We start from the raw sequence: 16,725 nt of genomic DNA, 5'->3' as shown, positions 1-16,725 counted from the left end.
GTTAAAAATAACATCCTCTAAAATGATTTGCTGCTTAACATGCAGCATGCCAGACACATACAAATGTATGTATGTGACATAACAGGTAAATGATTGTTACATAACAATGTATGCACGTGACATAACAGGTAAATGATAGTTACATAATGTATTTATGTGGCATAACAGGTAAATGATAGTTACATAACAATGTATACACGTGACATAACAGGTAAATGATAATTACATAGCAATGTATGTATGTGACATAACAGGTAAATGATAGTTACATAACAATTGAGAAGAAGAAATAAAATGTATGCTACCTAGCAAAGAACAGTCTGTAAAATCCATTGGCGCTTTATGGAACTTTCTGACTGATATCAAAGTTGACTTGGAGAAATTCTTCATGTGTAATTATCTGTTGTATCCTTCAATTTTTAAATGGTTTCATGGTCTTAAAGATGGTTGCAAATCCATGGAAGATGACCTATATTCTGGAAGACTAATTCGGCATTTGCGAATTTAAAGTGACTGGTGAAAACGTCAGTTGATGAAGATACTTGATACAGTGCAGTATAATTACATTATCAAACGGCAAAACTTAAGCAACGGCTTGTGATATATTAAAGAATCACTAAAGCTCAGAAATGTTGTGTATAATGTGTCCCACGTTTGTTGATGGCTGATATGTGTCCCACGTTTGTTGATGGCTGATAAAAACAGACTAGTTGAGTTCGCTAAACAGCTACTCGCCAGATACTGAAAGAGTGGTCAGAGACGTTTGAAAAAGATTTTCACAAGTGGTGAGACATGAATTTATTTTTTTAAACCTGACTCCAGAGAAAATAATTAGACTGGGTCAGAGAAAATCAACAGGGAAAAAGTCGCTGGACATAGTATTATCAAAAGTTGTGGAACACTAACAAACTACCTGTCCACTTACTGGTTACCTGAGGCTATCATCTACTCTGTGACATTGTACTGATATATAAATCCATCTTGACAGACTTCATGAAGGAATACAGCGTTCAAGCATTGCCACATCCTCCTTGCTGCTCCGAGTTATTTTTAGCTGAATCCCACTATCAAAAATTCGCCGAGGCGCAAAAGATATGAAACATGCCATGCAAGTAGAAATGCAATTTCGCAGTGTATCAACAATGTACCAAAAATTGACTACAAAATGGCGCACAATAATTGGATGATGAGGCCGCGAAAGTGTTTATTGGTGCAAGTGGATGCTCTGATACAATGGTATACAGCGCACTTATACTCAAAACATTTTACACGCCCTTCGTATACCGTATATGCATCAAGATATATCTAGCTATTGTCAATGCTTACATTTTGTATCCAAACACAACTTGTACACTTACTGACCTTTACAAGGTTTTTATTTATTTTTCTTTCCGTGTTGTATCTTATGCTATATTAGAATAAAGATCACTGGCAATAAAAAGGTTATCCAATTCGACAACAACAGCAGCAAAAGTTATGTAAGTAAACGAAAAACTTATCAGTTTATCCATGAACATCGAAAGGGCTTATCGCTATACCCCGTTATTGTGTAAAACATGTTTTGTGTCCAAATATGATACAAAACTCTTTCACAAGGGAAATATTGACCACACTTAAATCTTGAGTATTTTTACCGGTTGAATTCTGTCGAATAATTTGAAATGAAAGAAAAAATGGATTTTAATTCGTTTGTAAAATCTTTTGTACATGTGTGTGATGGAGAGGGAGACAGATGTAAATGTAGCTAAGAAATCGGACAGGAGTAAACATGGTAATGTCATAACTTAATAACAGACACATTTTACCCAAAGAATTCATAACTGACTCTATACTTACATATTTTTAGTCTCTAAATTTATGTCAGTTATTAAAAACATGCGATGACTAGCATTCTTCATCGCGTTCATCTTTACCTTAAAGTGGACTACAATCATTTTCATCTTGTGTATCGAAAAACAATATCCATGTCCATATGGCAGATTATCCCTATTTATTGGAGATAAGAAAAAATATGTACCAAGAGATATAAAACGTATTTTGGACAAAAAGAACAGAAAACCACGAGTCCCTTGAAAGGACGGACGCTTTACTGGCCGAAAATAATTTCCAGGAATTCAAAACAATACTATTTCTTTTCTCTTTCATTAATAGCCAATTAACCACAATAAGTCATTTCGTAGAAATCCCATGTCTCTATGACATCCCCTTTATGCGGTGTATCGATAATGGTAATATCATATAAGCGCCATTTTCATTTAGAACTAACTGGATATCGTCAGAAATTTTTTGGTGAAAGTCCCATGTTGATATTGCTATATTTCCAGGAGGATGAACGTTAACAATATTTTGAAGATGGTTGTCGTGGCGACCATGTTGGCTGTCAGATCGTAACCATTTCCAAACAAAACTTACTAGACATAAGAATAAGTCTTTTAGCAAAACCGCATGTTAAAAGACTTCGTTCAGAGGGAGTAGCGACATCATTTTCAAAATTGCTGCCATCGAGGTCAAACTGGGTGTCCGAGTGGCAGCATTTTCGTTTAGGGCCAACCAAGTAGACCATCTGATTAACGTGTATGCAGAGTTTCATGGCAACTCTCGAAGTATATCACGGATAAGTATGGATAACAAACGAATGCTAAGGGACGACCGCAGATGACCGACGAGTTTTCTATCAGCAGTAGAGTTTAAAAAATCAGGTGAAGCACCGTCATTTTCGTTCATGAAGGCTGTCAACAGGAAACAAATAAAAAGAAATCGCCACACAGCAGGACTCCAACACCCGCTGTGTGATAAAATGTCTAAAACTGGAACGCCTTTGCTCTCACAACCATTCATTCGTAAATTGTGAACGTCATTAGTAACTGTACTAACGGGGGATTTTGTGCTCTCATATTTACAATACAGTTATTGCTGTCGAAGTACATTGCCTCTGTCCGAAATGAATAACTGAAGCAAATAATCCCGTTTTTAAATGTATCGAGGCAGAAGTAATTGAATATGTATTTACCTCAAGAAAATTTGTTCAGTTATTTCTTCCATACGATTTGGAACTGAATGCAAAACCGATTCTGACACAATATCTGCTGTCACCAATGTAAACTGGTGTACACCAGTCATAAACATTCATATAAATTTTACTATACACTGACCACAGCCAGATAAATAAATTTAAACAGCTTAAGAGTATTCTCAATCCAAAATATAAACGTTGACGATAGAATCGTAAAAGATGCAATAAGTATTGTCTTCATACACTCGTTAAACATGTCGGAAACAAACAAGTCTTGTCTGAAAACCATTTATTCGCCTATATCGTTGGCTATTAAACAACTTTTTATGTCCAAATCATTTAATCTGTTAAATGTAAGATAGATCTAACTTCAGATGTAGTTGATTCTTGAGTCATATGGCTGCAACGTACCAGTGAACACTGTATATTCTCTTTTTCTTAACATTGTCCACATGCGACAACCTAAAAGACATCCTAGTTTTTGATTATACACGCAGACCTTTATGTGAAATTGGTTGTCCCGTGTGAACCACTTGAATCTTAAAAAATGCCCCAATTTTAGCACAAAATGGGTATTGTGTAGACAAACGTGACGTAATGACCACTTGCAAAGAACATCAAATCAGAATAATTTTCAAATATCAATTGCAATCAAACGTTGATCAATGTTTTGACATGGACTTCTGAGAGCAGCAACTATTTTGAACAATATAAATTCTACCTACTGCAGACAAAAGTGAATAGAATATATGGTACGATTGTTACATTGTGTATCTATTATTTTATTATTACTATTCATACTAGGAGCAAACGTCACGGAGTGACGTGTTAGTGAGTTTCCATGATGCCATGGTTCATTAGTAGTGAATTCAGGCCAAAACCGAATGAATGTCCCTGTCGTAAGACAGTACATATTAAAATCTAGTGGTGTACATTGGTGGCGTGACTGCAGTAGCAGTATTTACGATAGGAAACCGGTAAATTTAATAAAGGAATAAATAAGAAGGGTCTCGGCAGATACCGTTTATGTCGCCATGGTGGAAAATGTGGTGCAGTTATATTGGCGAAATGTGCCTGGAAAGCATACATTGACTGGCCTAAGGTAGCGGAGTTAAAATAGTTCCCAGTGTTAGAGGATACTCGTATAGTTTCTACGGCATGAACGGCTGGCGGTACGGAAACCTGATGAAGAGAAACGATACAGATGTGCGGTTGACATATTTGGCAGATTGTTTTATCTGTGGTCTTGCATTAATTAGAGTAAAAAATTTAGGTATATAATGGACACGTCGGGCTTTCCAATTTACAACTGAAGTTGTATGGAAGTCTTTGCAAAGTTGGGGTAAACTTATGGCTTCGGTTAATTACACAAATGAATGAATGGACTTCACGTATTGTTTTAACTATATTACTTGCTAACTAGCGATTCGTAGACACAGACATAGTGAGATCAATTCTTAGCACACATGCTGCATATGTAAGACATGTAAATTGATTCTCACAATTCGTATCTGAGTAATGCATGAAATTCATATAATACATGATTTCTATTACAAACAAATCACTTAATCCGAACACATTCATATCAATAAAATATTGTGATATTCTTACAATACATGAATCGTATACCATTCGGGACAATGAATGCACGATTAACTTCTCAATTCAAGAAAAAATGAAGCATGCATAAAAATTCAACAGATAATTGCATATTATATCAATACACATATTGTATGTGATTGAGATATTACCTTTGTGCCTTTTCGAGACCAGCTCTTTCTGTGCAGCAGAATCTTTCTCTGGTTCCAGGTCTCTTGAATTCATCATCTGGATGATTTTTTTCCTCATTAAATCGTCCAAAGGACGGGAGTGTGCCCCGTCCCTTGGAGGATTTAATGGGAAAAAATTATTTCTCGGAGCTAAATTCTGGTTTCCCATAGAAACTTAGACCGACTAATTTCGCGAGGTATATTACTCGAAACTTTAAATTTCGCCTGGGAACACGCACCCCCCTTCTCGTCTAGCTTAGTCAACCAAGATTAACTGACCCCGAAAATATTTACACTCCCGTCAAAGTCAGAATAATTCTCTCTCGTACTCCTCTATGAATAAATATTTCTGGACAATTTCATTATATGGCGCCTATTTCCAATGGCTCAAGATTGTTGCTGGCCTGTTTAAACTTTGTCATTTCCAAAGGCCCAAGACTGTTGCTGTCTTGTTTCAACTCTGTCATCTTCCTCTGCTTGATTATACGTTAACATATCTGTCATACCGTTATCCAAGAGGGCCCTAATTAAAATCCAACCATGATCCCACCCCAACAAAGCATATCCCGTCCTATGCAGGCAGCAATTTGTTGCGAGTCTAGCCCATACGTCAATTTTATTCGTTACATAACACGATAACCACCACAAAATGTACTGCGACAAAACATCTACATTTTTTTCACACCAATACACAGCATACGTGTATTTTAAAAGTCATTAATGAGACAGATAATTGGATCGTGTGGGTGAGATTAGGCTGGCACTGCAATATACGCCTAATTATGCAATGCAGTTATTGGAGCTTTACATTTTTGCCATTTCTGTCAATCTTATTAAGTAAAACCCTTAAATGAACAAAACGCAAAATTAACTTTCATTAATGTAGAAGTACGACAGGAGACTAGAACAAACTAGTTATTCCCCGCCTATTTTAAGTGTAAGAAAAAGAAAAGGAGACCAGTCTAGACCTTGAGATTTGGAATGCTTTGGAACACTTCGGAAAGTAATTAGCTGTTATAAAAGCAAGAAGATGCTCTTTAATTACAGTTTAAAAACAACAACAACATTTTTTGCACATTTGTAGTATGTCATATGGTGGAGACTAGAACTGGAGATAGCCCGCACTATTTAAAGAAATTGCTTTGTATAGTGTCTTTTGCAATCTTTTATTTAACTGAATATGTAATTGCCTGTTAGCTGGTCATAGCAGGTACTCAACGCGAGCTTGAAGAAAAAAATAATAATAATCTGAAGGAAAAAATTATAGAGTGACAAAAATACCTTAGATTACCCCCGTGACCAGTTCTGACATAGGACCCTGTCTATCATACTATATAAGACAGAAGGTACGTAACTTCCAAATACTTGGTTCCACCCATGACCCTCGATTTCCTTCTGCTATTTCCCACTTTAAAGGCAAACGACATAGTCCTACATGTAAGACCTCGACGCTGATATTTACGTTGTGGGTGTCAAGCACTAAAACAAGAACAACATGTGCTATGTCTTACACTGTAGGACTAGCACGACCATACTCTGGCTTGTTTTACTCCTGAAATATTTTTCTATTCATCAAGCCATCATTGACTTTTCTGCGTTATAGCAACCTGAAGTTACGGGCTCAGAAACGTGCGATTTTCAATGATGGCTTGATGACTAAAAATAGAAATAGCATAAAAGTTATACAGATCATTGCGATTTTCAATGATGGCTTGATGAATAGAAATATATTTCAGGAGTAAAAGAAGCCATAAAGTATAGTCGTGTGCCTTTAAAGAGGGAAATAGCAGAAGGAAATTGAGGGTCATAGATGGAACCAAGTATTTGGAAGTTACGTACCTTCTGTCTTATATAGTATGATAGAGAGGATCCTATGTCAGAATGGGTCACGGGGGTAATCTAAGGTAGTTTTGTCATTGTATGATTTTTTTCCCATTAGATTATTGTTCATTTCTCAACATCAAGCTCTCGTCAAGCACCTGTGGTCCTAGCTTCATGTTATATTGTTAAAGGTTAGACCCCCAGCCCTCGATTCATTGACAGAAATCATAATTTTGTTTGTAATGATCCCCTATGGACTGAATTCTACATGCTGTGAGAGCTACGCATGATGATAAACAAATTTGTACTAATCTATAGTGTGACGATTAGACTTGACTTGCATTTTCCTTGAGCCAATTTAGTATGCGACCATCATTGTAAAAGTCCAGATTTCATCTGAATGTTTCTTGATAACAGTTAATGTACAGATTATGTAATAAATGGAATTTAATACATTGGATAAGAAAAGTTTGTATTATATTTTCAAACAATAATTTATATTTTATTTAAGGTGATTAAGGGTGCATAATTACATATATGACTTAGTATTTGTACACCCTATACCCCTACCGATTTTAAAAAGGAACAGCTTTATGGATATAAAAATGCATAAAACTTAGTAATTCATTGATTATAATTTCTAACCTGATAGTCACCAAGGGAACACTAACACTGTCAACTTGTTTCATTTCAAATTTTGGAAGCTCCTGATGTAAACAGAGACTGCATCCTGTTCATTACTATAGAATAGTCCTTTCAATTAGAATTGTCATCTTCGTTCAATATTTGCAATGTCTAGTTATAATATTTCTAAAACAAATTGGACAAATAGGAAGAACTCTTGAATATGCGAGTTCAGAGAGATGTAACTCCAAAATTGATGGAATTATCAAAGACAGTGATCAACATCACATCTGTTCCTTGAAAACAGACTGACTTGAGCATATTTGGTGATTGTGTTGTTAAGAAACATCCATTTGATTCAAAATGCCAATTAGTTGATAATTTTTGGTACTCCCTGGTAACAATTATAAATTATAAATCAATGAATGAAATAGCTAAGTTTTGTGCTATTTTTATATCCTTGATGCCTTCCATTTTTAAAATTAGGAGGGGGTACAATGAAACTGGATGGCGTAAGAATAGCATAAAAGACAAACAGATCATGTAGGTGTCTAGAACTGACTGTTTCAGTAACGAGTGTCATCTTTTAGAATTTTATTATACATACCTTTAGGATTTGGCCAATGTGGGTATGTGAGAAAGCTTGTCAGTAGATTCTCATGGGTCAGTGGTTCTTCCTGGGGTTTTCCCGGGTTCTTCCTCCACTATTAATACTGGCTGCCATGCATAGCCTATCGTGTGCTGAAAAATGACGTTAAACCCCCACAAAAAACAAAATGCATACCTTTAAATGACATTCACTTTATTTGGATCCTCATACATTCATATTCCTTTGGAAGGTCATTATTTACAAGCCCAGAGAAGTACATGCGACAAAATCAATGTTAATTACACTGACATTTTTGGATATGATCAACTTAAATACGTGATCTAGTACATACACGATTGATTGTCTTGTGCTGTGATGTCACAATAAAAATAGTGCATGTTGGAAACAAATTTGTACTGCCCTATTATTTGTTGTGATAGATACATTGTCCTCATTTGCTGACCCAGTTTAGTACCTGGCTACCATTGTGAAAGACCTTTGTGATCAGGAAGTCTTGTCTGGAAGATTTTTAATGACATTTAAGATGTAGAGAATACAGTAATCAAGACTGAATAGACTTTGGTTGAACAATTTTAGTATTAAATTTTAGAACAACAATTAATATGTAATTTAATTTGAGTATGTGCACCTATATGACTATGTTGACATACATTAGCTGACTTGAATGCAGATGTATAATTTGCTGGCCAAGGCATAATATGAACTTAACATTAACACACAAACACACACATAACTGGCCCAGTCTATGTCAAGAATAGGTTTGAAAATATTTGTTCCTGCATTGCCTGACTCGCATGGTACTTCTGGACAGGATGATATGACTGGGATATTTTGGCCCAAATACAGTTGAGGATGGCATACTGTATTCTCATGGTATTAAACTGTAAATACAAGACAATTATTTACCAGCTAATAAAAGTTGCCCTACTTGTTTATTCATCATTTGTCTCCAATCCTGTCTTCAGGAAATTTTACAGCAAACACTCTCCAATGGAACATACTGTGTCTACTGCAGTATAAAATGAGATTCCCATACTCTCACAGCAAATGATGTAATCGCTGTATGGGGGCCCAAACAGTGTGAAATAAACACACTGTCAGTACTTACACACCACATCATCATGCATAGCAGAAAACTTAAAATTACCAAGTTTAAATATATGTATGAAATATTTACAATTATTACAAGTCTTTACAAATATATATCCAGGCATTCTCTGAAGAGGTAATGTGGGCACCTGATAACATGTTCTGTACTGAATTTCCCAATTTCAAGTATAGTGAGTCTGCCACATTTTCACAAGCTGACAATTATTAGCTATTTGCGGTGAATAAGCTTGTTGGTATCAGCAACTTTCAACTCTTTCAGATTTTTGCTGTTATACACATTGATATTATGTTTTGCTGAAAGGCACATGCATGCTTTATTGATGATTTTGTCTTGGATTTTTGTTTTTGTTTTTCATTTACTAGAAGAAAAATATTTATATGCAAATTTTTTTTATCTTTATTTCAGTATATGGTTCATGGTGTTACTTGTCCATATTTTGCTGATATGCTATTGAAAAATAGGTCCTTTTCTTTCTTAAGTCAGCTTTGATGTTTTCTGGAAACATCACTCTTCCATTTTATCTCCTTGAGTGTTTTCTTTATTAACTATAAAAATTAAATAAATTGATAAAATCATACATGATTGTAATATTCTTTAGTGACTTCAAGGTTTAAATACAATGTACCTTGGTTTCTACTGTAATTTTGAGTGATACATAAACAAGGTCAGTCATTTGACTATACTTTGCATCTTTGTAAATCATCATCAAGTCGATAACTTTATTCAGCAAGCATGTTCAGCTATTGCTATCAGATGTCAGATTAGCATTACCATAAAGGAAAAATAGATCTTTGTTTCATTTTCTCTTGATTCATTATTTTTTAAATCTGTTTCCAGAAACGAATTATTGAAAGAATTTGTCATTAGTCAAGATCAAATACTTCTTTATAAGAAAACTACCTATATAAATGACCAAAAGATGATGTAAGTATCTATTTAAAAAAATTACTCAGTACCATGAGATTAGGGAACTAGCGAGAGTAAGCGTGTGTGTGTGTGTGTGTGTGTGTCTGATTTGGATTTTTAACGTAGCTTTAACGGTTTTTCAGTCATATGGCTACGATGTCTGCAGTGTGGCAGTTTATAGTGATGTCTAGCACTGGGGCATCATGCCTCAGACATGTAGCATGATGTCCCACCCAGTCACATTATCCTGACACCAGGCCAACCAGTCATAACATTAACCTCTTAGTGCTGAGCACCAAGCAAGACAGCTGTTAGTACCATTTTTGTAAGTCTTTTGTATGACTCAGCCGGGGATCGAACCCACAACCTCCCACGTCCGAGGCGGACGCTCTACCCACTAGGCCACTGGAGCATTCTGCGAGAGTAAGAGATATAGGGATATATTGTGCTACTTGAATAATGATGTTTTCATTCAAATATACAGTGTTTTTGGTTTTATAATGATGTTTTGAATAATAATGATAATATTAAGTATATGAATTCTCATCACTTTTATCATTTTCATCAGTGACATGGGAAAAAATCAGCCTATTACATATTTTGTTGGAATAAAAAGAAATTAAAATCAAAGTTATTTTAAATGAAATGGACTGATCAGACAGATGTTAGTAATGGAGCATGTATTGGTGGATTCAGATATTTAACATTTAAAAGAATTTCTGTCCAAAACCAATAGTAGTTAAAATATACACATACTTGCCCAGCACGCAGTGTGCAAATATATATATTTTTTGTTTCCAAATTAAGTCATGAAAATCTCTGTGTAATAAAAACTATTAGTAGATATTGAAAATTGCCCCAGCCAGGTTTAAATCTCTGTGTAATAAAAACTATCAGTAGATATTGAAAATTGCCCCAGCCAGGTTTAAATCTCTGTGTAATAAAAACTATCAGTAGATATTGAAAATTGCCCCAGGTTTAAATCTCTGTGTAATAAACATTTTCAGTAGATATTGAAAATTGCCCCAGGTTTTATAAGATCAAATAAAAAAGTACCCAACTGACCCTACATTTGGGGGGGGGGGGCGGGGGATTGGAAAAAAGACACAAAATTTATAGGGAAAAGAAATAACAAATCATCAAAGATAAATTGATGATGCAGATGACGTTTATTTTCTTGTTTATGCTTCATTTAAATCCATCTAGACCCCCCAAAAGAATATTGTAGGGACTTATCTACCCTACCTTTTTGTTTCTTCAATATAACCAGAACCACGCTTAAATTATTGTATTATTTGGCCTAACCATATTATATTGTTTGTTTCTTCTCAAGTAGATCACTATTTGCGTATCCTATCTGCTGTATTTGTCCCATACAGTATGCAACCCATTCAACTTTTGTATGAATTATGCTAGAGCTCTCTTATGTACTGAATTCCACAAACTACACATTTATGAATGAAACAAGGCATTTATTGGAAGAAAAAAAATACTCAGGTGTGTGTGTGTGGTTATGTGTGTGTGTGTACAATAATAGTGCTGTTTACAGTTATACGATATAATAAATGGATACCTATTTTATAAATATTAAAATGTTGTCCTTTAGATGATTGTCTTAAAACAGGTAACCAGTCTTATTTGTGTTGATCTATGAGGATGATTTTAATATATTTTCTGTTACCTCCTCCCTTTATTATAAAAAATATGAGAGAACCTTTTATGAATGTTTTGCAGTTACGCTTTTACAAATAAACACTAGGTTTTTAATTAAAATCAAAATAACTATTGTAACAAATTTATTAAATATTATTTATTTTTCAGACATGATAACCAATAAACATGGAAATTTGCCATATGTAAACCCATTGTAATGTTAAGATTTACACACATTTGGATTCAGCAACTAATAATATCAAGTGGGATAAGAATTTGGTTGTCTTGTTCTTATCAAGCACCTGATTATAAATTGGAACAATATAACAATAATTACAGAATAACAAAATCAACAATTTGAAATCAGTTATGTAATTAATCAATCTGATAAAAAAAAAAGCTGACTAAGAAAAATAAACATTAACAAATATAATTAAAAACCAATAAAAGGTACTATTATTAGTAGCATTTAATTTAATTTTGTTAATATTACAAATGCATGGCATATATGTGTATTAAAAATGTTCTATATTTTTTTTCACATTTGCACAATGCATACATTTACCAAATTTTAACTAGAAAAATTACACATTCTTATTCTTTTTTACATAAATTTACAAATTTAGTATGTAAATAGTTAAAAATGCAAATTACACATACGCACTAAATAACTTTGGAACAAAACTTTTATTTAAAGAAGACATTAATAAACATAAACCATGACTACAAACACTACAGAGACATATTAGAATCAGTCACAATTGTATTGTTTTATTCAATATTACTGAATCTACATGAATGTTTTATATAAAGTCTACGTAAAAATATAGTGGACCAAATATTCCACATATGTGGGCCATACTGTCCCGATTGACATAGTGCGCCGAGTCATGTTGAACTGGTATGGGCAGAAATGACCTGTATTCTGGGGATTAGTTGGTTGCTTGACACCTTACTGCTTAAACAATCTTTTCATGTTAGGCAGATGTATTTAAGGTGAACAATCTTGGGCCCACTTGCAATGCCTATGAATATATGAGAACTTATTTTATGGGCACAAGTGATCTTTACCAGCATGAGTGTAGCATGGTCAGCCCACTTATTTAGTATGGTGGTCCTACTCCACTGTGCATCACTGAACTACGCTTTACATAACTCTTCACCAGCATGAGTGTAGCATTGCCAATCCACTTTGTGTGTGCAGTTTAATACTTAAGAAATTTAAAGTAAATAGTAAACATTGATTCCAAGCAAGCTTTTTTTAAAAAATAATTTGTCAGTCCTGATTATGAAAAATGAAATTTTAATAATTAAATGTTGTGCTTCAAACTCACCATTTGCAATGAGCTCTGATTTATGAAACTTGTGTACTGTGAAAAAAATTGGATGTATTGAAAATTAACTTCCTAATTGAAACTCGTTAACATCATTTGTGATATACCGTAGTTGCGATTTAATGGACTGTTTTGCTGTGGGTGGATTTACCGTATGTTGTCTTATTTTCCAGAGTACTGGTAATGTGATTTTTGCCAGTGATGACCACAGTCTTGACGTGTCTTAAGCCTTTGTGTAGGTCTGCACAAAATTTCCTAGCATGTTATCCACAGAGGATTCACCTTGTCCTGCAGAGGGTACAATCAACTTCAATCAATGACTCAACCCATAAAGCCAGGGTGCAGGCTCTCTATAAAGCACTTTTAAAACTTCATCGTGGTCTCCCTCTTGCTATGAAAGCCATTGGAGATGAATATGTGAAGGCAGAATTTCGGGCACACAAGAATGCTACAAGTGAACAAACTGCAATCTTCATGGAAGAATGGACTGTAAGATTTTTATAGATACAATCAGGGACTGGTGTACATGTTTGTCTGTGCACGAAAGAGAGAGATAGAGATAGATTGGGATCAAAGCCCATATCATTCACTTATAATCCCATTACCCAAAACCCACGGGCTATCTGGCCCACTACATCATGATTTCCATTGGCCTAGTGGGCTACAGTAGGATAAATATTCCAAAATGTATGTTATGTTCTGAGTTGTTGTAAAGAACAAGTTTTATATGACAGATGATATTTTGGGGTTGTCACGCAAAAAGGTCTTCAGTAAGTCATACCAAACAAGTTCTTTCCTCAAACTGGGAAAAAAAACATGCAGTTTTTATTATACATTACATACCTTCCTATTTTACGCTTTCAAAATATTTTTAGCTTCTACTCTCTGAATGAAATTCAGAATAAATTGGGATTTATTGAAGTTTGAATAATTGCATCTTGCAATGAGCTACTGGATGGGATGAAATTAGCATCTTGCATTTAGCTATAGGATTAGCTGGACTAGAGTACAAAGTGCTTATATTATTGTGACATTCCAGGGCATTGGCACATTCAAGACTACAGGCACATCAGCACATTCAACATTGGAATTTATTTGGAATACCACTAGAATTCAAGTGGAACTCTGTACATTTGGTCTTGTGATAGAACATTTAGGACTATTTGGGATTTAATTTACATTACTGTTAAGTGATTTTAAAATTTTCACTTTGTGTTTCTAGGGAACTAAATTACTTTGCTGAATTTTACAAAACTTGTTAGTTTTTGCTCTTTTCTGTTCCTTAATTTAAGACTATAGAGTCGTAATGCAGTTATTAAAGCATAGCTTTTTTTATATAAATACTAAGTAAATATTCTCATTCAAACATCTCTTTTACTCTGTTTATATTTGGCAAGTAGCTGTATGGCAATTTCAGTCTGAGTCTCTTTGATAGCCATAAACAAATGCAGAACTTGTTTTGCTCTAACATTCTATAGTTCAGATTATTCTCCACTATACCCAAAGTAGCCAACAAATAGACAGTATTGTGAATTAAATACTGTTATATATTTCCCATTGTATGTCAAGCATCTGCATCTGTTGCCACCTTCACAGCAGCCACTTCCAGCTTACCAAACTGTCTTCCAGAATGTGGGCTGTCTTCCATGGATTCATGACCATCTTTAAAATAATGAAACCCCGCTCATAATTGTAGAATATGACAGAGACTTACATACCTAAAAGTTTATTCCAGGGTCTTGTTAGTTTTCATTGAAAATTGTGCTGTTCAAACACCTAATATGGCTGCCAGAAAGCCATCTTTAAATCTTCCCACTACTCCATACTCGATAGTCTTATCAACATTGGTTTTTTAATAGAAGACTTCTTACCCATCTTGTATATCTCGTTAATGCTTCTTCTCCAGATAGATGGTTATGATGATATGGGGATCTATTCAAAAACGTTTTATGATAACTAGTTGGTCCTAATTGAAAATGGGTCTAATCTGACATCCAGTATGGCCACCAAAGTAGCTGTTCTTAAATGGAATGTGATATCAACATGTAGTTTTCACCTAAAGACTTAATACTTGGTTTCTAAACTAAAATTATGTCAATCTTATTATTTTGCCATCTGGTAACCATCTTGTAAATCTTATCACTTATGGTATAGTCATATTTATATGGTGTTTGTACCAGAAAACTTGTTATGATTTTCTTGGTAGTTCAGTTGGTGGAGCATCAGACTCCTAATCCAAGGGTTGCAGATCCGATACCCAGCTTGGCCAGCCCAGGTCAGCTGCTTTGGTGTGTGAAAGGCACTTGGCTCCCATTTCTTTGGCATGGTGTGGCCAATAATGTGTTAAAAACTGTTTTGCTAAACAAACAACAACAAAATTTTGTGATATCTTGTTGGTATTTAATGAAAATGATGCAGTCTTACATCCAGTATGGCTGCCACAAAAACCATCCTGAAAATTGCATTACTGCTACTCCTGATGAATGCATGGTCAAATTGACACACGGTTTTCATCAAAAAACTTAATACAGTCTGTAGTTGATCCGAAATGAAAATGTTTCAGAGCTTAAATCCATAAAGGGAGACATCTTGAAAATCTTGTTATTGCTTAAGAAAATCAAAAATGGTTTCAACACACAGCAATGAAGAACAAGAAATGGTCCTAACGTGGATTTCTGGAATTATGTTTTGGCAAACAGAGTGTAGGTCTCTTTGAGAGACTCTTGTTCTGTGATAAAACACTTGAAGGTATTTTTGGGCAGCAATGTCAAAATAAAGCAAAATCGTCTAGCTTGCTAGCTTGTTCTAGAAAAACTTTGCTTTCTGTAGTCTTGAAGGGATTTGATGTAATCCTATGATTAAAAATTCTTGCTTATCTGCCGCCGTTATACCTATCTGCATCTCTCATTGAATTTACCGTCTTTAACTGCATATCTTTCCTTGTTTCAGAAATATTATCTAACTCTTGCAAGACAGCTTGGGACAAGAAAGAAGCAGCAGACAGTTGGACAAGCTATGTCCCCTGAACTGTTAGACTGTTTTTCAGAGGAACAACTAGGACAGTTGCTAGAACTCTTCAAAGAGACAGTTAAACCAGTCACTGAAAAAGAGAGTTGAAGAAAGCCAATAATTAGCACAGTGTTTTTAAATAAGAAATGGTTTTTATCTCACCTGGCCATAAAGTCAAATGAAGCTATGGCATACCTGCATGCATAGTATATTATAAGACTATTAGTAATTGCTTGTTACCATTCTAGGGTCCATATTTCAGATCCAATTTCAGTCATACTTAAAATACACATGTGTATCATGAAAATCTCAATAATGAAGTGATCATGATTGGCTAAATTTGTTACCACTCTAGATGCCATATTTCTGATCTGATGGGTTCAGCATACTTGGTTGTGGCATAATCATTACGCTTTTTTTCACTAAATACGTTTTACGTTTGCCTGTATATGGATTATGCTTTTTCATACATACATTTTTTAAAAAGCAATAAAATATTGTGTTTATTGTTTTTTATATCATTTCTTTAATCCCACACGTAAGTTTGAGAATAAACAGAAGGCTACTGCAGAATAATAGTTTCGGAATACTTGTCCATCATAGACCTACTTGTGCTTTTCTTTTCTTCTATGTATAGCAGCTCTATATGACATATATCCAAGAGAACAGATATGTTTCATCAATATGAAAACTTGTCTCGCAAATTCGTTGTATTTTGAAAAAATATTATGGTTGCAGACCAGTTTATACTTTTAAAAAATATGATGCCATATGTTCAGAGAAAAATGCTTTTGGGATGTAACTCACGGATGTTTTCCAACTGAAAAATGTCAAAGGAGAATGATATTTTTTTAATTTCAAAATCTATTGGATCA

General features: G+C 34.5%; 1 protein-coding gene across 3 annotated transcripts; it reads left to right on the top strand.

Moving 5' to 3' along the window:
• The first annotated feature begins 5,659 nt into the window (after positions 1 to 5,659).
• Positions 5,660 to 16,356, top strand: LOC149791577 (succinate dehydrogenase assembly factor 3, mitochondrial-like). Of its 3 annotated transcripts, none has more exons than XM_089970131.1 (3): positions 5,660 to 5,785; positions 13,015 to 13,330; positions 15,791 to 16,356. In XM_089970131.1, exons 2-3 carry the CDS (start codon positions 13,043 to 13,045, stop codon positions 15,956 to 15,958), a joined length of 456 nt encoding a protein of 151 aa, XP_089826257.1. In that variant the 5' UTR covers positions 5,660 to 5,785; positions 13,015 to 13,042; the 3' UTR covers positions 15,959 to 16,356. The 3 variants fall into 3 exon arrangements, with proteins under 3 accessions (XP_089826257.1, XP_089826255.1, XP_089826254.1); XM_089970129.1 differs by having other exon boundaries at positions 5,775 to 5,865; XM_089970128.1 differs by lacking the exon at positions 5,660 to 5,785 and adding an exon at positions 5,792 to 5,926.
• Positions 16,357 to 16,725: the final 369 nt, after the last annotated feature.

Source organism: Sinohyriopsis cumingii, chromosome 9, assembly GCF_028554795.1.
Source record: "Sinohyriopsis cumingii isolate HCF-2022 chromosome 9, ASM2855479v2, whole genome shotgun sequence".
Taxonomy (NCBI): Eukaryota; Metazoa; Mollusca; class Bivalvia; order Unionida; family Unionidae; genus Sinohyriopsis; species Sinohyriopsis cumingii.
Note: the sequence above shows the minus strand (reverse complement) of the source record. Positions and strands in the feature narration are given on the sequence as shown.